General features: G+C 46.2%; 1 protein-coding gene across 1 annotated transcript in view; it reads left to right on the forward strand.

The window, feature by feature from the left end:
• PRTG (protogenin) overlaps nucleotides 1-25,378 on the forward strand; it is a 100,229-nt gene that overhangs the window by 62,832 nt on the left and 12,019 nt on the right. The window contains exons 11-18 of the mRNA XM_060282734.1: nucleotides 162-467; nucleotides 917-1,105; nucleotides 19,965-20,060; nucleotides 20,457-20,643; nucleotides 22,081-22,208; nucleotides 22,648-22,818; nucleotides 23,657-23,842; nucleotides 25,159-25,279. Of these exons, the coding sequence (XP_060138717.1) occupies nucleotides 162-467; nucleotides 917-1,105; nucleotides 19,965-20,060; nucleotides 20,457-20,643; nucleotides 22,081-22,208; nucleotides 22,648-22,818; nucleotides 23,657-23,842; nucleotides 25,159-25,279 (1,384 nt within the window). The remainder of the gene's footprint in view (nucleotides 1-161; nucleotides 468-916; nucleotides 1,106-19,964; nucleotides 20,061-20,456; nucleotides 20,644-22,080; nucleotides 22,209-22,647; nucleotides 22,819-23,656; nucleotides 23,843-25,158; nucleotides 25,280-25,378) is intronic.

Below are 25,378 nucleotides of genomic sequence, written 5' to 3' on the forward strand. Positions count from 1 at the left end.
GGTGCTAAACAGCTAAAAAACAGAAAAAAGCAATAATTTAAAAATAAAATAAAGTGTGTGTGTGTGTGTGTGTGAGAGAGAGAGAGAGAGAGAGAGAGAATATGAGGGACTTGTTATATCAGAGGGAAAATTGCTCTTCTTTCTGCTTCTCCTCCTCTTAGTACCTCTGAGAGCTCCTGAGATCAGCTTGACAAGTCAAAGCCCCACAGATATTCTCATCTCCTGGCTGCCGATTCCAGCCAAGTACCGGCGAGGACAGGTCGTCTCGTTCCGCTTGTCATTTCGACTCAGCACCGAGAGCGTCGTCCAGGTTCTGGAGCTCCCAGGCACAACCTACGAACACCTTTTAGGGGGCCTGAAGCCCGACAGCATCTATTTGGTTCGTATCTCTGCAGCAACTCGGATTGGCTGGGGAGAGGCCTCCCTGTGGACTTCTCATCACACGCCGAAAGCCACGAGTGTCAAAGGTGTGTCATCTTTTAAATTTAATATATGCCCAAATGATGGATTTTTCAACTGAAGCCACTGCAAAACATCTCTAGCAAGCTAACCTGAATTGCCCCTGGTGTTCTTTCCTTTGAAGTGTTGTCCTAGCAGCCCTGTGGCTCAACTGAAGTTTATATTTGCTGCTTCATGAACTCATTTCACCTCCATTTTATGATATGGAGCATTAGTTTTGCACAGACTTTGCACCGGCTCTGTCGGCTGTGATGCACTGGACATCCCAGGGGTTTTACAGGAAGGGAAGAGCCATGGCTCAGCGATGGTGTGTGGGAGAAACTCCCTGGCATTTCCAGGCAGGCCTGGGAGAGACATTTCCAGGCTGAGCTAGGTGGATTGATGGTCAAGCTAAGGCAGCTTCCTTGTTTTCTGCTTGTTCCTCCAATGTGAAAAATAACTCCCCTTCTTTTCCTAGCACCAAAATCTCCCGAGCTGCGTCTGGAACCCCTGAACTGCACAACGATCACAGTCAGCTGGCAACAAGATTTGGAGGACACGGCAGCTGTCCAGGGCTACAAATTGTACTACAAGGAAGAAGGCCAGCAAGAAAATGGTCCAATCCTGCTAGAGGCCAGTGACTTGACACACACCATCAGTGGCCTGGGTGAGTTTGCACACAGCTTCTGCCTTCTGTATTTCTGAAGGAGAAGCCATGCTCATTTCACAGTAGAAGTGAGGGGCAAAGCTTTTTGTTAGAGCCACTCGTGTAATGATGGGGAGATTCCCCTTTAAATGCATGTGGAGTCACTTGCCTCCCCTCAGAAGGAATGACTGGATTGAATTGCTTAAATGTGGGGCAGCTCAGAGGTTATCTAAAAGCTGGTTTTCTTCTTGCATAAAAGGTAAAGGGACCCCTGACCATTAGGTCCAGTCGTGACCGACTCTGGGGTTGCGCGCTCATCTCGCATTATTGGCCGAGGGAGCCGGCGTATAGCTTCCAGGTCATGTGGCCAGCATGACAAAGCCGCTTCTGGCGAACCAGAGCAGCACATGGGAACGCTGTTTACCTTCCCGCTGTAGCGGTTCCTATTTATCTACTTGCACTTTGACGTGCTTTCGAACTGCTAGGTTGGCAGGAGCTGGGACCAAGCAACAGGAGCTCACCCTGTCACAGGGATTCAAACCGCCAACCTTCTGATCAGCAAGCCCTAGGCTTTGTGGTTTAACCCACAGTGCCACCTGGGTCCCTTCTTCTTGCATACAGAGGGACAATTAAGAGTCACATGTACTGGAAGGCCCTTGATCTGTGAAGGTTGCTGTGCTTTATTCCTTGAAAATTCCCTATCCTGAGGTTGATTCAGCTATGTGCCTCTGCTGTCATGGGTAGTGTTTGTAGCTTTTCTCCTGCAAATGGTTATTTTAATGGTTTTATTAGCCACTTTGGATATAGTTTATGCATAAAAATGATATAAATAAATATGTTCCTGAATGTTGACGTTTACCTAGGATTTTAGGAGACCCACAGAGAAATGCCGGAAATATTCCTACAAAAAAAATATTTTTTTGTTTTTATTACTTGATTTATATATCCTCCCTTATGATGCAGTTATTGCAGCAAGACAATGTACAAAATTTAATAAGTGGTGGTGATGAAGGCATGATCTGGTAGACACTGTATAGTTGGAGTTTCAAAAAACTCTTGACAAAGTCTTCTTCTTTGGTGATCACTCGTAGCTGAGTAAGATTGTCTTCCATAAACACGGTTTTAACAATGGGTCTGTAAGTGACTGTAGAGGCCAATTCTGGATCCACACGTCCTTCCACAGTGGGGACATTGGTTTTCTGGTGGGAGTTGATCACGGTGTGGATTTGCCAAGCATGCCTTCCTCTTAGCACGTTTCTCCCTTGCGTCCTGAGATCGAGTTTCTTCAAAGCCCATGACACCTTTGGTAAAGGCTGTTCTCCAACTAGAGTGCTCGCAAGCCAGTGTTTCCCAGTTGTTAGTGTTTATACTACAGTTTTTAAGATTTGCCTTGAGACAGTCTTTAAACCTCTTTTGTTGACCACCAGCATTACGTTTTCCATTTTTAAGTTCGGAATAGAGTAGTTGCTTTGGAAGACGATCATCAGGCATCCGCACAACATGACCAGACCAAAGAAGCTGATGTTGAAGAATCATTGCTTCAACACTGGTGATCTTTGCTTCTTCCAGTACACTGATACTTGACAAAGTACTACACCAAGGATTCATGAGTCCTCTGGTGGATCAGGAATTGGCTAAGAAACAGGAAGCAGACAGAAGGAAAAATGGACAGTTATCCTGATGAAGGGATATAGAATGTGGGGTCCTCCAAGAATTTGTATTGGGATAGGCACTTGTTATCTTATTAATTGACAGTTTAGCAATATTTTGGCCAAGCGTGCTGATGATGCCAACTTGTTTAGGGTGATGAAAATGAAAGGAGATCGCAAGGTGTTCCAAAAGGTTCTTTCTGAACTGGGCATGTGGCTCTCTTAGTCATTAAGATAGCAAATGTGATCCAGTGCAAGCAATTGTGAATTGAGGCACGTTGGAGGTGAAGCTTCATAGTAAAACAGGCTGGGATAATCATTTAAGGATAAATGTTGTCGCTGCAGTTGCGGCTGCTTAGCAAATGCCCCCCTAATGCAAAATGCAACTTGAGCCGGCGTAGTTGTGTTGTGACATTGGCTATGAAGTGCCTGCTCCAATACTGTGAAGTCTCTCCTGACATGCATGTGTGCTGGTCACCTAGCATGTTTCAGAAATGGTGTCACTGCCCGAAAACTTTGTCCACCGGTAGTGCTCCCTCTCCAGCTCAGCTTCTCTGAGCCTGGCTGTAGTTGTTAAATTGCACAACCATATGTCGCTAGTTCCTAGATCCATTTTTGTTTTGATGGCAACCTGTGAAAGGAAGAATTCATATTTGGGGTTACACTTCATGCTGTCATGTAGCTGCACCTTGAAATCCAGATGATGTCACAACAGAACCAGTGATGTCATTTTAAGATTGCACTTCCCAAACAAACAACTTCCAGAAGGGCAGCTGTAGCAGCAAGCACCAGAAAGGAACATAAAGGCCTAGCAGGATTATTAGGACAGAAACATTTGTGGACCGTCACCAGGCTCATGAAGCAATGTTCTCAAGTGGCAGGCAGGTATACCCAGGTATCTGGCTGCATGCATGTGGAGCAGCTTCAGCAAAATTACTGGGGCCTTTAATCTGGATTAACTGGTGTAAGGATTGCAGTTAAGATGCTGCTATCAGACTGTCTGCTCTGGCAGCATTCCCAGTTATTCATGTGGCAGAATTAGGAATCTCTGGGTTCTTTGTTGCTGCCCTCTGTGACATTTTCTCCCCCTCACCTCCACCACATGCTGTCAGACCAGATCTTGTCTCTGGGTGTTTGAGTCTCTCCTTTGTGCCCACTGTTTATTTTTTAACATAATTTTTCGGTATGCTGTCTCTTTTCCACCCCACCCCCTGTGTCAGTGGGACTAATAAACGCAGCAGCCGTGCTCTGGGCTGCTCTTCTCCAAATAAATATATTGGCACACTTAGTGACATTTATGTCACAACTTTCCCCTTCCCCATACACATTTATTTTTCTGCAAGATATGCACACACATATACACCCCTGCTTCCTGCTCCAGTGTAAAATTCCACCCCTGTTGCCACTTTGTTTTCTGACTCTGTGGAGCGTGCCTTGCATTTTTGCCCCTAATTTCAATCCTTCTGGCTCCCCACTTTGCAGAGAAACTCCCCTGTTGTGGCACTTGGCACATGTCTTCCTCCAGCTCTTGTTTCTGTAATATTCTCCAAATATTTCTCGGCTTCCTGTGGGTTTTTGTTTGTTGGGAAGCGTCTCTGGTGTGCAGCAAAGTGTGGAAACTAAACCAAACAAGAAAGGACACACGGCACCAATTTTCATAAGTTCTTAATACATCTTCAAGCAACATTCCTGGGCTAGTGTGCAGTTTGGAGGAAGAAGGTTGTGGATGCTTTGGAGGCAGAGGACTTAGCAGGCAGCAGGAAAAGTGTTTGCCTTGCGTGCTCAGAAATAGAGTTGGGGGAGTGCTGGACATTTGGGGCTGGAGGTTATTTGAGGGTGGGATGGGAGAGAATTGGAGCTTCAAGAGGGGGCGATTAGAGGTAGAGTTTGGGAGTGGCAAAACCTGTAGTGCCTGGGGATTATGCTTTGAAATCGTTCTGAAGGTTTCCTGACCCTCCTTCTGGAGATCTTTTGGGTGGTTTCTGTCTCTTCTCCCAGCCCTCTAAAAGAACTATGCTGCCTTTAAGATAATATCCTAGCAAATGCCACTGTGCTCACACAAGGCGATGAAGGAAGGGGAGGCTGGGGCTCTCTTATCACCTTACTCAAAAGAGGCAGCCTGGGCAGTGCAGAGGTCAACCACCTCTGCCTTCCTCTGACCCTTTTGACTGTTTTCCTGGAGAACTCCAGGAATTCACTCTCTGGGTACTCGACAAGATAGGCTCTGTGTCTTGTGCTTTAACCTAACGGTGGCTGCTTCCTTTGTGTTGCAAGAATTATGCCAGTTGACTTGAGTAAATCTTCTAGTGGTGACCCTCTGCTCATCCTGGCTATTCTAGTCCCACAGATACCTCAGTTTAAGTTTTCCACCAGTTTAAGTTTCCTTAAGGCACATCCTGAAGAAAGCTTTGCAGAGGGGGAAATGGGGTATGCTTGGCTAACACACTTGCTATCTATTATGAAAAGTAGCCCTGATAGCCAGAAATATCATATTATATTATATTATATTATATTATATTATATTATATTATATTATATTATATTATATTATTGTATTGTATTGTATTGTATTGTATTGTATTGTATTGTATTATATTATATTATATTAATATGATTTATAACCCCGCCCTTCTGGCTGGGTTCCCCATATCGAAAATAATAATAAAAACATCAAGCATTAAAAACCTCCCAATACAGGTGTCTTCTTAAAGTTGTGTAATTCTTTATCTCCTTGACATCTGATTGGAGGGCGCCAGTACCGAGAAGACCCTCTGCCTGGTTCCCTGTAACTTTGCTTCTCGCAGTGAGGGAACCAGCAGAAGATCCTTGGAGGAGGACCTCAGTGTCCGGGCTGAGCGATGGGGATGAAGACCCTCCTTCAGGTATACTGAAGGTATCCATCAGGCACCCCCAACCTTCGGCCCTCCAGATGTTTTGGACTACAATTCCCATCACTGGTCCACTGGTCCTGTTAGCTAGGGATCATGGGAGTTGTAGGCCCATCACAGGTTGGCGATGCCTGGTATACATCACATGGTTTGTGATGGCTTGAGATTCCAATTTGAATGAAGGAAATCCAGGTTCAAACCTCTTTTCAGCCCTGCAGCTATCTGGGTGGCCAAATGTGCTTCTTTCTGTTTAACCTGAGTTGTGGCTCTGTGTTCTGGGGGAAGAAGGGCAGCCCCCCCTCAACCTTTTGCCATTTGTACCATCACGTCTGAAGTGATAGAGCAGCCTCCAGGGGAGTCTAGCTGCAAAATGTCTTTGGGAACCTGATGAATCAGCAGTTGGGGACCAACAGCAGTACCAGGGCAGTGTGACAGAGTGAGAGCAGCTTCACTCTTCCTTTGGGAAGCATCCATACAACCCTATAACAGCACTGAGAAATGGAAAGGCCCAGCAAAACAACACCCTCACATGGAAAAGTTGTTGTGAACACTGCATTCTTGGCTTTCAATGGAAAGGGTCCTCTTTCCTTCTCCCCCCACTCCACCAGTAGAGTGGCCTATATTTTCTGTTGGTAAGAATCTGTTTGTAAGAATCCCAGCTTGAATTAATCTCAGTGCCCCCAAGTTGTGAAAACCTGAACATGATGAATTCCCACTGTAGGGAATTTGTAGGATACGGAAGAGGTAAGGTGATATCTGTGGGACTCCCCATTTGATAGAACCCGCCCCAGTTTCTGTTGACCTCCACATTCTCTGCCCCAGGCTGGCCTGAGGTTGGGCTTTTGCAGCTAAAGTAAACTTAGACAAAGTTAAACGTCTGTCTTGCTTTTAAAGAAACACCACAGGAAATCTTTGCTCTAGAGGCAGCTAATAGTTTGTGTTGCCAAAGAAGAGAAGGACATCTTGCTGCTCTTTGGAGGAAGTTCACCATGTGTTAGTGGAGAGTTTGGCTGACCAGAATAATAAATATTGTGATCCTCTGGTTACTGCTTGCACTTGAGCAGGTATTTACTTTCTCTGATTCCATCCTTATATTAAACTTCTGTGGCAAGAGGTTTTTTCCTGTCCCAGGAAAACTAGTGAAAAGTATTGTTAAAGATAAAATGACATGGCATATAGAAGAATAAGCCTTACTGGAGCAGAGTTAGCATGGCTTCTCCAAGGGTAAATCCTGTTTCAATAGTTCCTTGAGAATGTCAGCAAGTATATCAATAGAGGTGATCCAGTTAAAATATTGTAGTACAGCTTTCAAAAAGCTTCCAACAAGCTTTCTCACCAAAGACTCTTTAGTAAGCTTAGCAGTCATAGGAACTGGTTAAATAAAAGGAAGCAGAGTAGGGGTAAATATACTCTCAATGGAGAGATGAGTAGACACTACATGCAGGATAATTCTGTCAGTTGCTACTAGCCATGATGGCTGTGTTCCATCTGCACTGCTGGAGGTGGCATGACATGCCCCTGAATACGAGTTGTTGGGACTTGAAAACGGGGTGACTTCAGATCCTGCTTTCAGGCTTCCCATAATGGGCATTTGGTAGGACAGTGTGAGAACAGGATCTTGGACTAGATGGATCCCCTTTATCCTGCTGCTATAGGACTTCTCTTGTGTTCTCATGAGATCAACTGGCTCAAGGTTCTGGCACACAAGCCAGGCTAAGCATTGGTGCTAGTTCAGGACTTGCCAAGGTTCAGGACTTGCATTTTCTGCTTCAACTGCAGGACTGCTTAGAGCAGTGATGGGCAACCTTTTGAGCTTGGTGTGTCAAAATTCGCCAAAAAACCGAGCATAACTCGGGTGGTGTGTCACTTTGAGAGAAAAAAACATAATTTTGCGATATTTACAGTTTAAATAACAAAATGTATAATTACAATATATTACTGTATTTAATAAACCAAAAACTAATTATTTAACCAAACCAAACCAAAAAACCCTTATTTATCACAAAGTTCCCAGAGTTGTTGAGCTTTATGGGGGGAGCTGCTGACCAAAGTTTTGGAGGTTTTTTGGGGAGGTGCAAAAGTTGCTTTGCTTTTTTTTGGGGGGGGGGGAGAGAACAGAAATAAATGATGAATAATACCTTCGCTGGAACTAACACACAGCACCGACATAGTCTGCCAAAGCGCCAAAAAATCCAGCACAGAACGGGTTAAAAAACGAACGCAGTTATACCCAATCATAGTCTGCCAAAGCGCCAGAAAAAAGCAGCACACAAAGGGTTAAAAAACCAATCTCTGGCTACCAGCAACAACAATAACAAAAAGAATCCGGGTTTTAACAGCGGAGACACGCTGTAGGAGGAGCGGGAGAACAAATGGGGAGGGGACAACAGCAGCGTGAATGGGCCAATGGGGCGTGTGCCAGAAGTGAGGGCTCTGCGTGTCACGTCTGACACGCGTGTCATAGGTTCGCAATCACTGGCTTAGAGCAAGTTGTCTCAAGCAGTGTGTTTGCTTCCTTACATCACATGCAACTTATCCTGGGGCACAAGCTACTGGGATGCACCCACAGGCCAGCTCCATCCAAATGACTTCTCCTTATGCATTCCTCCCCCTTCATTGCAACAAGGCTCAGAAAGTGGAGTGTCCTGGAAGATCTCCAAATAGCTATGATGCTTGCACAGGTGCCCCACTCAGTATTTGAACAGCTAAGTTGATTACCAGCTGAACCAGTAAATCACGGAGAGCCTTTCTCCACACTCTGGTGATCATAGACAAAATTGGCTTTTTCCAGAATGCATGAAAGTAAAAAAAAACTCACCAAAACTCTGGGAAGGTGAAGATTCCCAACCATAGAAGCTCCATGCCTTCTGCCTTTCTAGGTCTGCTCACATTTTTGTGGAATGGGGTGCAAACACTCTAGTAATAGGGCGATGGGGAGGTGGAGATACAAGATTGGTGATTGTGAGTCTGCTCCTCAGTTTACATACAGTCTCCATACAAGAAGACAGGCAAGGAGGCAGCAGCTTGGCTTGGAGGCAGCCCTTTTGAACAAGCAAAGCAAGGACTCATCCACACAAGCTTGTTTAATCCTTGAGGACCGGCATGTGTGAGTGAGCCCCCTTTGCAGATAAAGATCTACACGTGGGCAAATGAAAAGAGCTGTCTGGGTGAAATAGTCGATACGGTCCCACCTGTAGCTGTGCCAAATAATTGAGATTTTGTGCAAACATTTGAGTCAGGGGCGTACGAAGATAGGGGTGGTGAGGGCGGGCCGCCATTGTGGGTTCCCACCCCGCCCCCAAAACTTGTGCCCCGCCCCTGGAAAGTGTGTCACGCCCCTCCGGGAGGCGCACCCCACCCCCGGAACACGCGCCACGGCCCTCCGGGAGGGGCGCCACAGCCCTGGAATGTGCACCCAGCCCCTCTGGGAGGTGCGCCCCACCCCCAGAACGGGTGCCAGCCCCAGCCCCGGTGCCAGAGCATGAAGCTCTGCCACTGATTTGAGTACATGTTTCAGTTGTCTTAAAAACAAAATGGAATAACCAAGTGTGACTTTGTTTTTTTCTTTCTTTAGCTTGGAATATGTGGCCAAACTGTTGGGGTTGACTTGGGTCTTTGGTTGTGTGGCAGCAAGCAAAACTTAGAGTCACAGTGGGGTCTCTTCCATGCAGGAATTTGTGTATATTTAATTCCATCTGCAATGGATGCAATCATGGATGTGAGGGCGATCTGGCTGCGACATCTGTCACCCCATTGATCGCCAGGGTTGATTCGGATGCAATCATGGGCAGTGGTTTGGGCGCAGCATGTGAACACTCAGGCTGAAATGTTAAGCCCATGCTAGCGAGTAACTTTACTTTTTTTATTTAATTTATGTTAAAATATTATACAGCGGTGCCTTGACTTACAAATTTAATCCGTTCCGAAGGCACCTTCGTAGGTCAAAAAATTCATAAGTCGAAAGCGCCATTGGAAACGCGATTTCCCATAGGAATGCATTGGAAACAGAAAAATCCGTAAGTCGAAGCAACCCCATCTAAAAATTCGTAAGTTGAAAAAACCCTACCTAAAACCGCCACGGTTTCCGTTCGGATGTCGAGAAATTCATAAGCATGTGGCCATTTGCCCCATTCGTAAGTCGAAAAATTCAGTTGTCGAGTCATTCATAAGTCGAGGTACCACTGTATACCACTTTTTATTTAAAAATCTCAAAGCAGTTTACAATATACTGTACAATACATTAACTCCCCAGTTAAATAACAATAAATAAGAACAATTGAAGCACCCAGTTAACACCTATTTTCAACAATTACAGCAGCCCAGACACAAAAAGAACTCAATATCAACAGTCAGGAGGCAGCCTTGTAAAGAGAAAGGTCTTTAACTGTCTGCAACACCACCACATCTTTGCCAGTCCCATTGAATTCAGTAGACCTTGTTTCTGAGTAAGTGTGTAGGTTAGCATTACAATGTGTTTGTTAAAAGTGCATCTGTGATGCTGAAAAACCGTTCACCAAGATTTCCAAATGACCCTGTAATGAAAATGACACACTTCTAGGCTACTACTGAATTAAGCAGCAAACAATATATTGCCCCTCAGTACTTTGATTCTGGAATTATTTGCAACTCCTTGCAAGGAGGAAAAATAAAGTTGTTTTCCGTTCTCCTTGAAAAGACTTATTTGCATTTGTAGTTGTAGATATGAAGGGTATTATTCCTGGGTGTTTTTGCTTGTGAAGCCCAATAAACAGAGAATTAAACTCTGTTGCCCAGAGATAAGTCCCATCCTTTTCAGTCCTGATTTGAAAAGCAGTGGCTTTTGAAGAAGGCTTAGAGGGAACTCGGGTCCTGTTCAAGGAAATTAAATCAACATTGTCTATTAATCATACCGTGTGTCACCCCCCCCCCCAGTGAATGTGAGGGACCATTAGATGTGTGAGGTCTCTAAAGATCTGACCAAGTCAAATGGGAAGAGGGTTTCAAGAAAAGGGGAAAAAGAGGCCGCTATTAGCACATGAAAGAGAGTTTGGAGTGAAAAAGAAGAGAGAGAGAGAGAGAGAGAGAGAGAGAGCTCTGGGTGTGGGTGTCTGTTTTTAACTTGGTTTGGTTAACAGAAATCACAATACTCAAAGAGTAAAGTCTAATGATCATTTTCAATCAAATGTTGCTGCTCTCCACACACTGATGCATAATCTCATGAAGAGTAAACATTCGGCATTTGGGGGGCTGAGGCTAAGAAGCCAGGTCCTTTGGTGCAAACCTTTTAGTCCCCACAACCCAACACATGCCTCCTCTCTGAGTGGCCATAAATGTATATTCTCCCCCTATTTACCCCCTTCTTCTATTCCTAACTCCCTCACCCCTAAGGTCTCCATCCCCTTGGGGAGGCGGATAACCCATGGGTCACAGTGGAGCCAAGCCAAGAGTACCGTAGGTCGAGCCACAGTCACCTTCCCCGCTGTCTTACCCCCACCCACATGTTCTTGCAATCCATGCATGCCTTTGTTTGATTCTCTTGCAACGGCACACATTCCAGCCAGCCATTTTCTCTCTCATACACATACACACCCTCACACACATGCACAGTATTCTGCACCATCCATTCACCACAGAAGTGCTTTCTCACACACATACCCCCCCTCTCTCACCCACTCCTCTTCCCTCCTCAGCTGCCTCCCTTTCTTGCCCCACCCATGAGGAAATTAGCCATAGCCCACTTAAACCACTGAGCCTTTGGGGCTTGCCGATCAGCGGTTCGAATCCATGCAATGGTGGTGAGCTCCTGTTGCTCTGTCCCAGCTTCTGCCAACCTAGCAGTTCAAAAGCACACCAGTGCAAGTAGATAAATAGGTACCACTGTGGCAGGAAGGTAAACGGCGTTTCTGTGCACTCTGGTTTCCGTCACGGTGTTCCGTTGCTCCAGAAACAGTTTAGTTATGCTGGTCACATGACCCAGAAGAAGCGCCTGACCCTGTGGAGAAGCGCCAGCTCCCTCGTCCTGAAAGCAGAGATGAGTGCCACACCCCACTGTCGGATTTGACTGCACTTAACCATCCAGGGGTCTTTTACCTCAGGGCATGAATGGCCAATTGAGGGAGGAGAGATCCTTTGGTGCCACAGGTGCATCCACCCCACCAGCTTGGAGATTCGTTAGAGTGTAAGCTCCTCTGGACAGAGACCTGCTCCTCTTGCAGTGTGTAAAGGACCTAGCCCTATTATATGAACAAATAATTGCTTGGAGCAGCAAACGTCCCCCCTGAGGCACAATCCTTAGAAATTATCCTGCAAAACCTCCTTTGCAATGAACACGAGTGTGCAAAAGCTCTTACAATACTGTACTTGTGCAAGAGAACAATGCTGGGTTATGCTGCTTTGAGGGGTTTCCATGACCAAAGCAATGCCCTTTCCAACTCCTCATAATGCCTGAACCACCAGAACTCGTGTCTTTTTGTGGGAGCTCTGTGCAAAAGATGCAGCATTGCATCTTCTTAGGAGAGTATGTGTGAGGGGCTCGGTTTCTTTGACACACTCTGAAGTTTGGTGCATGTTGCCTCTTTGCTTTCCAGGCCCTTGGCAGGGGACTGGGCAGGCAAACATGGGCATAGCCAAGATTTATTTTAGAGGGGCAGGTATGGAGGGTGGGTAGAACCAAGTTATCTGTGATGCAATTGGTCAGTTCAGTATTTTTATTTACTTACTTGATTTGAGGGGGGCAGCTGCCTCCCTGACTACACCCATGCAGGCAAAGTAGCCCCTGTACCAAATTGTGTGGAGGATGGGGACTCTTTAAGAGTAATAAAACGCTGCTGTGGCTTGGAACTGGGTGTGTGCAGTGCAGCTGAAAGGGACTAAGACTGTGGGTTGCATGAGAAAGTTCCCTCCACCTTGGCAACTGCCCATAAAAACTAGGCCAGAGTAAGACTAGGATGATGTCGGGAGATTCCAGGAGCCCTATTTGTTGAGAGATTTTGAGGGTGAGCTGTGAGATTATTTGGGCTCTGGGTGTGAAAGCTAGCATGGGCAATGGCCAGGCTTTTTTTGGAATTGTTACAGGTGCCCCACCCCTGAATATTGAGCCGGGTGGGCCAATAGGTTTGACACAGTTTGCAATTTGTGTTTCTGTTTAGCTGGGTTTTCTTGGTGGAAAATACGCTGTGCATTGTCCAAGGGGAATTCCAGGGTTACATACATTCCTGTGGTGTCAGGAAGAGTGTCTTCCTTCTCTTGTCTGTGTGTTCAAAATGTACTAATGGCATTTGGGGCACTGAAGCATCCGGATGGGCTGGCTTGTAGAAATCCACATGCCACATCCATTTGCCCATCCATCCTTTTTATCCTCCTAATGCAGCAAATTGCTTTATAGGTAATAGGTGAAGCATGTCCCCCCCCCCTCCCCACCCCCTAGAGCAGGACTGAAACAGCAAGTGGCTTTGTAAGCTGTCTGCCTGATCTGCAGCCCAGAACGCCTGGAAGGGCCAGGCTTCTTGGCGAGAGTCTTCAGCCTGCAGATGGCTTTGCAATGAAAGCTTGTTCCTTGCTGCAGTGCAAGGGATGATAGATGGTGTTTTCATTTTGCTGCTCCAAGGGGTCAAAGTGCCATCAAGGGCTCATGACAGCCCAACAGAGAAATGTTAGTTCTGAAAGGAAATTTATTTCATAGCTCTAGGGGAAGTTTGGGGGCCCTGAATGGATTCTCTCAGTCAGTGTGTAAAAATGTATTATTGTTCATAAGATAACGCTGTGTGCCCTGTGCTTGATTGTAGGTGTTGCTGTGTGACAGCCACTAAAACCGATGCTAAAACAAATTTTGTAGCATCTTCTCATGGTTGAAAAGGCGTTTTAGAGGGAGTATCTCAGTCAGAGGATGAATGAAGAGCCCATGAATTATTTCTGCTCTTTCTTTATCTGTGGAGTCCTGGAAAGCTGGTTTCCTGGAATTCACTTAGAACATAGAATTCAAGAGTTGGAAGGTACCCGAAGGGTCATCTAGTCCAACCCCATGCAATGCAGGAATATCAGCTAAAGCATCCATGACAAGGTGGCCTTCCAACCTCTGCTTAAAAACCTCCCAACAAAGAAAAGTCCACTGCCTTCCAAGGGAGACTGTTCCACTGTCAAACAGCTTTCACTTTCTGAAAGTTCTTCCTGTTTGCTGGGAATCTCCTTTCTTGTACTGTAATTTGAACCCATTGGTTCAGGTCCTACCTTCTGAAGCAAGCAGAAAACAAGCTTGCTCCATCTTCTATGTGACCACTGTTCAGATACTTGAAGGTGGCTATCATATCACCTCTCAGTCTTTTCTCCAGGCTAAACATACCTTGCTCCCTCAACCATTCCTCATCAGGCTAGGTTTCCAGACACTTTATCATCCTGGTCACCTTGGCATTTGCCTGGCTAATCTGGGGGAAGGACCTGCTTTATCCCTACTTTTCAGACAAGGCCACCGTGGGGTTCCAATGCGCCAACAGACTTGCTGAGGTCTTCTGTGAATGAAGGGCTGCTCTCTGAGCATGGCAAACTAACATGGTGCTTTGGGTGGCAAGGACATGACACTTTCCTGAGCACTTAAGAGATCCAGTGTGCTCCTTTCAGGTGGCTAGTTTGATTATCATGTGCAGTAGGGTTCTGCAGATAATTTCCTTTACCAACTTCCTGTTGGAAGTATCCTGCTGCATGATATTGCTATAGAAGCACACCTCCAGACATTTATTTATTTATTTAATTTTTTTTTTTTTTTGCAAAAGGTGGGTGGGTAAAACAAGACACAATGTCTTGCCCACCCCCTTGCAGCAAGGCAGCTTCTTCAGCTATTACATGCTGATGGTGTTTTGTCACGGAAAAGTCACTCACATAACACAGGACTAAAATGTGTTTTTCCCTGATTGTGGAGACTGGCCATGAGTCCAGGGGCTCCTCCCCTCCCCCCCTCCATCCCAGAGGTGGCCTCCTTTTCTCTGTAATTCCATTTAAATGATTGTTGTCTGCGAGGTGAGTTTTAGGGGCCATCGTCTCATCTTACAAAGCAGAGCCAGTGAACTGTGCTCAATCCTTTGGGCAGCAACAAAAGGGAGGAAGGGCTCCTGGCAGCTAGAGCGAGTGCAAGGGGTCCAGATTAGAGGACGGCAATAAGAAGATGCCAGAAGCCTGCTGCAAAGTCAGATTTTTAAGGCAAACCCAAATTGCCTTTTGTCAGGCAAATCATCATTTAGAAGTGGACTCAGAACTGTGGCAGGAGCTTCCAGATACCCAGGCAAAGCTTGTCTGCCTGTCTCTGCTTGTCATTAGCTCAGGAGCACTCTTGTTCCTTTGGTGCAGGAGCCCCTGGAGGTGGAGCAATGGCCATTAATATTATTTACTCACCCAACAATTGATGGTCCCAGGACAGGTCACATTAAAATACAACATTAAAAAGAGTTTATTAAAACACAATCACAAAAGTAAGGTGGGTCCTAAAAATATACATTTCAAAAGCCAGGGTAAAGAGGTATGTCTTCAGCATTCTCCAGAAGCTGTGCAATGAAGGTTCCAGGTGTACCTCTGTGGTGGGAGGGAGTTCCACAGCTTAGGGGCCACCACGGAGAAGGCCCTTTCCTGGGCTACCACACACACACACAAACAAACAAACAAACAAACACACGCCTATGCCTACACCTACGCCTCTGAGGGTGGAAGAACTAAGAAGAGAGCACACTTTGCCAATCTCTGCACCCAAAAGGGACTGTAGGGAAGGAGGCGGCTTTTCAGATATTTCTGATTTGTCAGTTCAGACCTGACGTGAGCCAGTTAGTGCACACACGGCTGGCAAAGCGGCTTCAGACCATGACTTCTGATTCTGCTTGGCTGGCTGGCTGCAAACCATAGTTATCCAATTCAGACACCAACCAAACCATAGTTACGTTACCACTAGTGGTGGTTTGACATAATGTTTTGACAAAGCCAATGTGGCTTCATATTCCTGGGGCTCTACCCCACTCCTCACCCCCAATGCATGCCTTCATATATTTTAGCCCAGAACTGGGACATTTTCAGAGGCTTTTGAGCTGTGTTGCTGACCCCCAACTTCCCACCCCTGATCTAACCACCACACCTGTTCTAAGAAAGCTGCTTGCAACTTAAGCAGCACAGCTAAAATAAAAATAAAATAAAATAAACTTCTACATCAAGTGGAATTGCCATGCAGGGTCTTCATTCATCTGTTTTCATCCCTCTACACACACACAAAAACACACAACACACACATCCCGATTAGCGGTGCTTCACTTGGAAATCAGGCCTTGCCGCCTCTCCCCCTCTCTCCTTTTTCCAGGATGTGGACAGTAAGAGCAGTGATGTTTTTACTGCCAGCCTGCTGGGGTGGGGGGCAGTGAGGTGATGTTTGTCCGGAGGCCCCTTCAAGGGAGCAGAGGCAAGTCACCAGAGAATTGGCGTCTTTAGATTTTGACAGATAAGCAGGAAAAGGCAACAGCCAGCATGGACTCCTTCCATCTGGTTTCTAGCAACCTGGGGTTTTATGCAGTTACTTAGTTTGTGGAAGAGATAGCAGAGATTGGAAACCCCCCACCCCCACCAGTTACCTTTCAGTTGGAGTGTAAACCACTGCAGTTGCCTGAAGGGTTAGCACAAGTCTAAATTTTTTGATTTAAGAGACCTCTTGTAACATTAGTTAGGTGTGACCTAACGGTTAGAGTGGGCTATAGCCTGGGAGACCAGGGTTCAAATCCTCACTCAGCCAGTTGACGCCCTCTTAGCCCAGTGCCTCTCAAACTTGGGTTCCCAGCTGCTGTTGGACTACAACTCCCATTATCCCTGATCACTGGTCCTGCTAGCCAAAGATGATGGGAGCTGTCCAACAGCAGCTGGGGACCCAGATTTGAGATACATTTTCTTAGCCTAAATCTACCTCACAGGGTTGTTGTGAGGATGAAATAGGGAGGGGAGAACCATGCATGCCACCTTGAGCTCCTTGGAGGTAAAGGGTGGTATGTAAATGGAAATAAATAAATGAACCAACACTGAAACTCTGCATCAATTACAATATTTACAAGCGTGTATTTGGCTTAACTAGCCAGTTTTCTTTGATCCTTCACAGAAGTGATGCATTGATGAGTTGCTTCCCTCCCCCCCCCCCCGCCTGTATCAGTGATGAGAGGAAGTAATTTTGGAGGGGCCCCCTCTCCCCTCCCCCTGCCTCCCCCTCCCCTTGCTCTGAACAGCCTCCTCAGCTCTTGCACCAAACCTGGCTGCCTCCTCCTTTATTTATGCCTTGAACTCACAACGCCTTTGCTTATTCTCGTAATCGGTTTCTGGTGTATTTACATTTCTGTGCTTCAGACGTGCATTTCTAAGGATCGGGTTTCTCTCTCTCTGGGCCGGCTGTTCCCACCCTTCCCCCCTTCCCCAATTCCCCCGGACCTCTGTTGCTTGGAGCAGACTCTGGCGAGTCCCAGATCCCATGTCAAAGGCCACGACCCAGATGTCAGAGCAGCCCTTTCTGCTGGCCTCCTCTTGAATGATTATCTGGAGTTTATTGTGTTGGAGGGGATGGGATTGGGGGCGGCCCAGTCACCCCAGCAAGGCTCTGCAGCCGGACTGCAGCTCAACAATGGAACGGGGAGTTTCACAGAAGCACAAAAGATTAAATTAAAGTTGGACATTTGGCCAGAGAGGTGTGTGCCTTAGAACGCCCCCCCCCTCCCGGCGACCCATAATTCTTCCTGTTTCTTGTTGAGGAACATTTCTTAAAAACCACAACAAGCTAACCTGAAAAATTTCCTGAGCGAAACTTTCATCAAGTCAGTTTGGCTGAGAATTAAGAGTAAATTGCTGACTTGAAGTCCCTGCTGCAACAAGGCCTCCAACACATTTTCTGTTGGATCTCATATTTTCAGGTCAGAAGCAATATAATGTCCAGTGGCACAGCTTAATCTGTGGTCTTTAAAAAAAAAGACTGTTTCCCCTCCCAAGGCTTTAACAACAGCAACAACAACAGCAACAACAACAACAACAACACACATATCCAATTTATTATGAAATGTTATCTTTGCTCACCCCCACATCCCCTTTGCTTTCTCCAACCTTCGTCTGTAATGAATGAGAGGCTTCAGGGTGGGGTGAGGGGTGGGTTCTCTGCTCTGAAAGAAGAGAAAAGCCACTCGTGCTTCTGACCTCAGATTCCTTCTTAATTTTATCTAGCCCTGACCTGTTGGCTCAGTTCTGCCGTCTTTGGAGGCTCACAAACATGAAGCAGCTGAAAGAAACAATGGCAGGGTTTTTTGGGGGATTGCAGCATTGCACTTCTGTGACCTCCATGTAAACAGATGCTTTTTCTGCAAAACGTTTGCCAGGACACCCCCCCCCCCAAAAAAACACACCCCACAAAACTTTCTGTGAGCATCCACAACAGGATCCTCTCTCCAGCCTCTGATTCAGGACCAGCAAGAGAGAATGGATCTGCCTTGTGTAAATTCCAACATAGCTAATTCTGTCTGTCTCTCTGTTTGTTTGTCTTTTGCTTCATGTATAATTGTGGGAAATGAATTCTGCCCCCTTTTTGTCCTTGCTGGCAACCAGGGAACCTTCTGTGAAACGTAGTTTTAAAGGCATGGGGGTGATTCCTGTGTGCAAAAGATTGACAAGGATTTGAACACTCCCATCCAGAAATTCTCCAATAGTTGTGCAGAGATTTGAAACCAATTCATGGGGAGGGCAAGAAACTTCTCCAGGAGGAGATCCAGTTAGTTAGGAAAGAGGCCAGAATTGCTTCTGCCACCATCCAACAGGACGTTTGTGCTCATCAGTCAGAAGTGTGGCTGGAGACACAATGTTAACCTCCAATTCACATCCCTTCCCCTTGTTGATTTTTTGGGATTGTTCTGTGGTACTGTATCAAATCTCTTCAGGCAAGGCTGCACCATTTTGTGCCTTTCGCTGCATCTTTGAGGATTAGCGAAGGAAGGAAGGAGCTGGTGCTGGATTTCATTAGAATATGACATTTGCCGCTTGCCATTTCCCCCCAGCTCTTTCCATGGGGGTTGCGGGTGCAGCCTGCAGCTTTGCCTAAACTGCGGGTGGGGAGCCTCAAGAGTGTCTTCCTCCTTCAGGGGAAAGTACTGAAGCCCCCTCTGGTGTCTTGCTGCAGAACGACATCGCCTCCAGATGCTTGTAGATCAAAGGACCCTTTTGGAGGAGGGAAGCAGACAAAGGGGGGTGAAGTATAAAAGAACAGGAGGCGCACACTGCTGAAAGTGGGGGGCGTTCTTTGTCATATCCTCCTCCAAAAACACAATTTACCTCCCCTGTAAGGTATGTCAGGCTAGGAGTTGGTGACTGCCCTGAAGCAGAGCAGGAATTTGAACCTGCATCTCCCCAGGGCTTAGGCTGATGACCCAACACAAGGATGGAGAGACAGTGGCAACCCAGCCAGGTGGACGGGGAATAATAATAATAATAATAATAATAATAATAATAATAATAATAATAAATTGTTCTGGCTGGGGATGAAGGGAGTTGGAGTTCCCCACCCCTCCTCTAGCTACTCCACCAGGCTGTCCTTCACCTGATGGGTCACACCTGCTCACCCGAAAGCTTCCAAGGGCCACAGCTCAGTGGCAGAACAGCTGTCTCACATGGAGAAGGCCCCACCATCAGAGGCGGAGCTAGCTGCTCTGGCATCTGGAGTGGTGCACATGCTGTGCCCCTGGGGGTGGGGCGAGCATCCCAAGGGGGGGCGGGGCAGCAATGTAACCCCCCTCCCCAGGGATGACACCTGGGTCAGGCTGCACCTACCGCACCCCCTTCTTCCGCCAGTGCCCACCATCTGTCTCCTGCTGGCCTAGGTAAAGGCTTTCTGCCAGAAGCTCCAGAGAGCCGTCGCTTCCAGTAGGTGGGTGTAGACAACTCTGATTTGGGGGACCAAAGGATGGATACTGCGTAAAGCAGCCTTCTATGCAGCTCCTAGGGTGATAGTGAGGCCTCTCTTCCCCTTTCTGCTGGTAGCACTTGTAACAATGGGTACACAAATACTCAAATAGCACCTGTAACTTCATATGCATGAAAGCAGACATCTTCCTATGACACCGAGCCTGCCCTTAAATACAAAAGCGCAAGGAAGGAGTTGGGGCAGCCATGATGGTCATGGTGTTAGCATGCAGGGGAGCTTTTTTGGCTATAGATGTGCCCCTCCCAATATGTAATCATGGAGGAGATTAAATGAAGGGCATCTTTCAGTGAGGCACCTGTGCCCTGTAGAGTTCAGTGTCTCGAGCTGTCTGAGTCCAGTGAGGAAGAATCTGAGTGTGTCTCCCTGGGTCTCAGTTGATTAATTAAATATTCTTATCTGTGCAGATCCCAGAAGGAAGTACCATGTCAGACTCCTGGCCTATAACAGTGTGGAAGAAGGCTACCAGGCAGATCAGACAGTCAGCACTCCTGGATGTGTCTGTAAGTGTTGAATTGTTTTATGGAAATCACCAGCTGTGGTTCTCTTTTATGGATATAGTAATTGCTGTCGTTTTATGCAATCCCCCTAACTGCTTTTGGTATTAGGTCAATATTGTGAAGTCTATGCCTATGGGGAAAGGGCTTGTTTAAAAATGTGTCGAGTCCATGGTATATGTTCCAATGAACTGAGAGCTTGTTGCCCTAAATTTTGGAGTGATTATAGACTTGTTTGATTTATTAAGACTCTTTAGTGGCTGGAGGTCTTATCTTAAGCCCTCACGCTGACTGCTATGAGTCCTTGCACAAGATGGGATATTAGTCTAGTTTTCAAACTCTCCCTATCATTCCTAGCCATTTGCTACTCACATTCCTTGTTGCCTCTTCTCTTTTTCACAGCTGTCCGTGACCGAATGGTCCTGCCTCCACCACCACCTCACCACCTTTATGCCAAAGCAAACACCTCTTCTTCCATCTACCTGCACTGGGGACGACCTGCATTCACCTCTGCACAAATAATTAACTACACTCTCCGCTGCAACCCTGTAGGGCTACAGAATGCGTCCCTGGTCCTCTACCTCCAGACGTGCGTATCATCCGTTCTGATAAATATACTTTCCCCCATTCCCTTCAGGTGGTCCGTGGTCCTTTTAATTGGCATTTTTATGGAGCATCTAGGATTGCAAAGCCAGAGTCAAGCCCCCAGATCTGCTCCAGGGCAAGTTCATTTTGGGGCCCGTTTGTATTCAGTTTGTTTCTACTTGGTTAAAATGGGCTGCTCTTCCTCCTCTTCATCAGCCACAATCCTTAGGTGATACCATAAGATATAAATTCTGGGGTTTGCTACCATAAGATGGCTTTAAAGGGGGTTTAGATAAATCCATGCATAAGACGACCAGTGGCTGCTAGTCATAGTGGCTGTGTGCTCTCTCCATTTGTCAAAGGGGGACTCACAAATGGGGGTTGTGCTGCTGCTCCGGACCTCGAGGTTCTGTTTTCAGGCTTCCTCCCTGGTTGGCCACTATGGGAGCAGGATATTGGACTAGATAGGCTTTTGGCCTGATCCAGCAACCAGGCTCTTTTTAGTCAATGTGTGATTTGGAAAGTGGCCTCTTTTGCTGTAAAGGCTTTTAGCTCAGGAAAATATAACCTGGAGTTAGTTTCAGTTAACGGTTATGGAGACCCCAAGCGTTAAGGGTATAAGCTTAATCTGACATGAATTTCTCCTTTTTAAAAAGGTTTTGTAAGCAACACAATATAAAATTTTGTCTTGCTTATCATGTGTATGGATGGAGGTTTAATATGGATTTTATTTGGGGGTAGTGGTCTTGATACAACAGGCTGTGGAATGTATCAATGGAATGTAAATTAAATTACAGTATATTTAATCAAAGCATTCCCCCCACAAGGGAACACTAAAAAAAACTTTGAAAAAAATAATTAAGTACTTAGTAATGCGCTTATTGAGATATTAGAATTTTTAAGGGCAATATGTTTTCTAGACTATTTTCAGTTCTATTTCCAAAGTCTTCCTGCCTCTGACTCCATCGCATACAAACACCACATATGAGGTCACAGCGATGATGCCTTGATCTACCCACTTGGCAATGCCTAGGGAACTTAGAGACGTGCCTGTTATGTTTTTTATCAGTTAGAGAATGCCAGCCTCTTCAAGGCCATGTGATATATGGCCAGTCGTGGCACATTTCCTGGAGAGGCCATGTAGACCAGACATGTCATTGTTCATGTTGGGGCATGATCCTGTTTATGACTTCCTTGCTTGTAAGTGTTCAGGTTCTGCAATCCAGGGCAGGTGTTGCTTTTTTGATGGGCCAGAAGATGGAGTCCTTATGGAGAAGATGGAGTGTTATATTTCAGCCATCTTGTAGAAACATTAGAATACCTCTTTAAGTTTCACAGTTTCTGGGTTTTGCAGAAGGGAGCAGGGTCAGATCAGTTTGGTGGAAAACGGATCAGCCACTCCTGGTTTTAATTTTGCTTCCTCATGTTTCTGTGTTTACAGCTCAGAAACTCATATGATGGTTCAGGGACTGGAGCCAAGTACTAAGTATGAGTTTGCAGTTCGGCTACATGTGGATCAGCTCTCAAGCCCTTGGAGTCCTGTGGTCTACCACACGACGCTTCCAGAAGGTGAGGGTGACATTGTAAAGAAATGCTCTGGGTTACTAGCCAGCAGCCCCAGTTCTCTTTGACCAGCTGGGCAGTGGACAAGATCCCCATGCAAAGGATGTCTTTGTGTACATTTTGCCAGTGCCGATCACCTGCCATGGCATGTTTGGATGTGGGTGGATGCCAAGTGCTACAAACCTTTTGGGTATCTTGTTCCCAAGCAATGAATTTCAGGATGGTGGCTCTGGGCATCAAAGGGGGCAACAAAAATGACAATTTAAGCTGAGGGCACATTTGTGTCCATGGGAGAAGATTCCTCAGTTGGCATCTAGAAATTTACCGGTAGTTACATTGCAAGCAATTTTGGGGGATCTTCCAGTGAGTTTGGACAGTGGGGTTTCAAGGCAAGGGCCTGCTGGTTTGTTTGCCTCCCAGTAATTCTTTGCGGCTTTCCCCCCAGCACCAGCTGGTCCTCCGCTGGGAGTGAAGGCGACTCTGATAGAGGAAGACACAGCCTTGGTTTCCTGGAAGCCACCCGGTGGTCTTGGCACTGTCATATCACGTTACACAATCCTCTATGCATCAAGGAAAGCTTGGGTCGCTGGCGAGTGGCAAGTCCTGCACCGGGAAGGTAAGTGAGTGACTGTGGCAGGTGGCTGTGGAGAGGTTGTTCCCAGCTTTATCAGGGTAAATCTAAACTTGCTGTTTCTGCTAAATGCTACCAGCCCTGTTAAGCAGGGCTCGCTTCCTAGGTGATAGACTGTCTGATAGAATCCAGAGTTTCACCTTGAACTTTGTTGTAGAAGTTGCTTCCTCCACTCAGATATCAGAAGGGAGAAAAGAATGGGAGCAAGCCAGCCTCCCTTGTGTGCTTCAGCTAGGCAGCAATATTTAAACATAGCACCCACAACTCTGCTGGAAACACAGAGGATGCTCCTGGAACGAGGGCTGGTTGCTCAGCTAGATTTTTCTTCTGCCTGCCTGGTTTGTGGTAGAGGAGGAGAAGGGATGTGGGGCTGAGAAGGTACTTCTTCAAGAAGAACTATTAAGAGACTTTTGGACCATTAAGTGTTTTAGAAATGCTTTTAAATAAAGAGATTAAACATTTATGAGACTGAACATTCAGAGGACCACTCTTTTTCTAGATTCAGATTATAAACAACGGGGTCCAACTCAGCAGCATGTTTATGTAAAAAGCGAGGAATTCTTCTATTGATAAGCAGGTTGAGGCCATCATCTCTATTCTGGTCTACCCTACTACTTAGCTTTCCTGGATCAGCTCTCCGGCTGATGTTGGACTCAAAACAGCCAGTGCAGCCAGGGTTCCCAGGGATATACTCCAGCAGCAACTGGAGGGCAGCAGGGTCCAGATAAAGTCAGATGGGCCTGTCTGACTCTCAGGGAACATGATATGGTCAGCCATATCCCAATTCAATCTTCCTGCCTTGTTTCGTCTCCCTCCCCCATAGGAACTATAACAATGGCCTTGCTGGAGAACCTGATGGCAGGAAACATCTACCTCATTAAAATAGCTGCATCCAATGAAGTGGGGGAAGGGCCTTTCTCCAACGTGGTGGAACTTGCTGTCCTACCAAAGGAAGCATCGGAATCAAACCAAAGACCCAAACGCTTGGATTCAGCAGACGCTGACACAGGTGAGTGCCAAGAATTTGTGACACTCACCTAATCAGGTCTTAGAACATCAGGAGGACCTCTCAAAGGAGTATAAATATGAATCCTAAAATACAATTTAAAACCACAGCAATGAAAACAGTACCTCAGCTCTGGTCTCTTTTTGGCAACCTAAATGTGGTTGCCCAAAGCCTGGGAAAACAGAAAATGTTTTTGCCACATTGAATCCTTCCCCCAATGAGAAGGACTAGTCACAGGGTCTGTTTCTCTCCATCCCCACCTGCACATGTGTATATATATATATATATATATATATATATATATATATATATATATATATATATATATATACACTTATACATGATTCTTCTGCATGATGTGAAACAGTCTGCCTGTTTCAAGAGTCACTATAAAGTTACACTGGGGGTGGGAGGGAAATGTGTGTAGATTGTTATGTGTTAAAATTGCCTCATATTGTGAATCTACAGTTGAATGGCAAAAAAGGACAGACACCCTCTCCTCCACACACCTCAAATACTTTCCTAAGTAAAAATCACACTTGAAAGGAGCCTTAGCTGGAAAGAACAGCTATGAAGCTACTTTAAATCAAGGCTTCTGCAAATGTCAAACCTGCAGGGACAAAGAGTGGCTACTGGGGAATTCCCCCACCCCACTGACTTCAGTAAGAAATCCTTAGCGACCCACAGTTTGTACAACCAAATGTGGCACCTTGGAGGCACCTGGGTCCTCTATTTGTTTGTGGCTCTCAGAGTGGCTGACAAAAATATGTGCTAAAACACTCCCTGCAGTTGGGCTTACAATCTAAAATGACATTTTTAAAAGTTCATTTGTTTATTATTTAATTTATGCCCCCAGCTTACCATAAGAATAAAACACATGATAATATAAGAGCTAAAACACAGATTAAAACATCAGAACAGTATTGCATGATGACACACAAGGAAAAAGTGGGGAGGTGGGTTGCTCCAGCAGATGTTTGTAAAGTGACACTTGTTAGAAGGCAGTTGAGAGCAGTAATTTCTCAGTGATGGCTGTGGGGAGTGTGTAGGCCTTTTTCAAGGTCAGTGAGGGGAGGAGCCCAGGGAGGGTCCCAAGGGCCAGACAGAGAGTGCTGCATGTGGCCCCTCATCTTGCCTGGGAACTGGGTACTTGTTCATTGGGCACCTTTGTATGGAAAGCAGCCTGTTAGAGCCTGGCCCAGTTAGTTTCCTCAGGATTCCCAATGTCCGTAGTTGATGCTTCTTGTGTTTTCAATTGCAAGGGGTGCCCAGAAATTGTGCTGCAAAACTAGACCTGGATGTTGCTTTCTTCCTTGCAGCTAATTCCGGCTATTACCAGCTGGACCAGAAGTCGATGACAGGCATCATTGCAGGTGTCTGCATTGCCCTGACGTGCATCTTGATCTGCATCCTCATCCTGATCTATCGCAGCAAAGCCAGGTAAGCTTGGAGGGGGCAGCTAGGTGCTTCCAAAGTGGTACCATTGAAGCACCCACAGAAGTGAGGGTCCGGTGAGGTTGGGGGGACCTACTGAAGCAC

Source organism: Zootoca vivipara, chromosome 14 (genome assembly GCF_963506605.1).
Source record: "Zootoca vivipara chromosome 14, rZooViv1.1, whole genome shotgun sequence".
Lineage (NCBI taxonomy): Eukaryota > Metazoa > Chordata > Lepidosauria > Squamata > Lacertidae > Zootoca > Zootoca vivipara.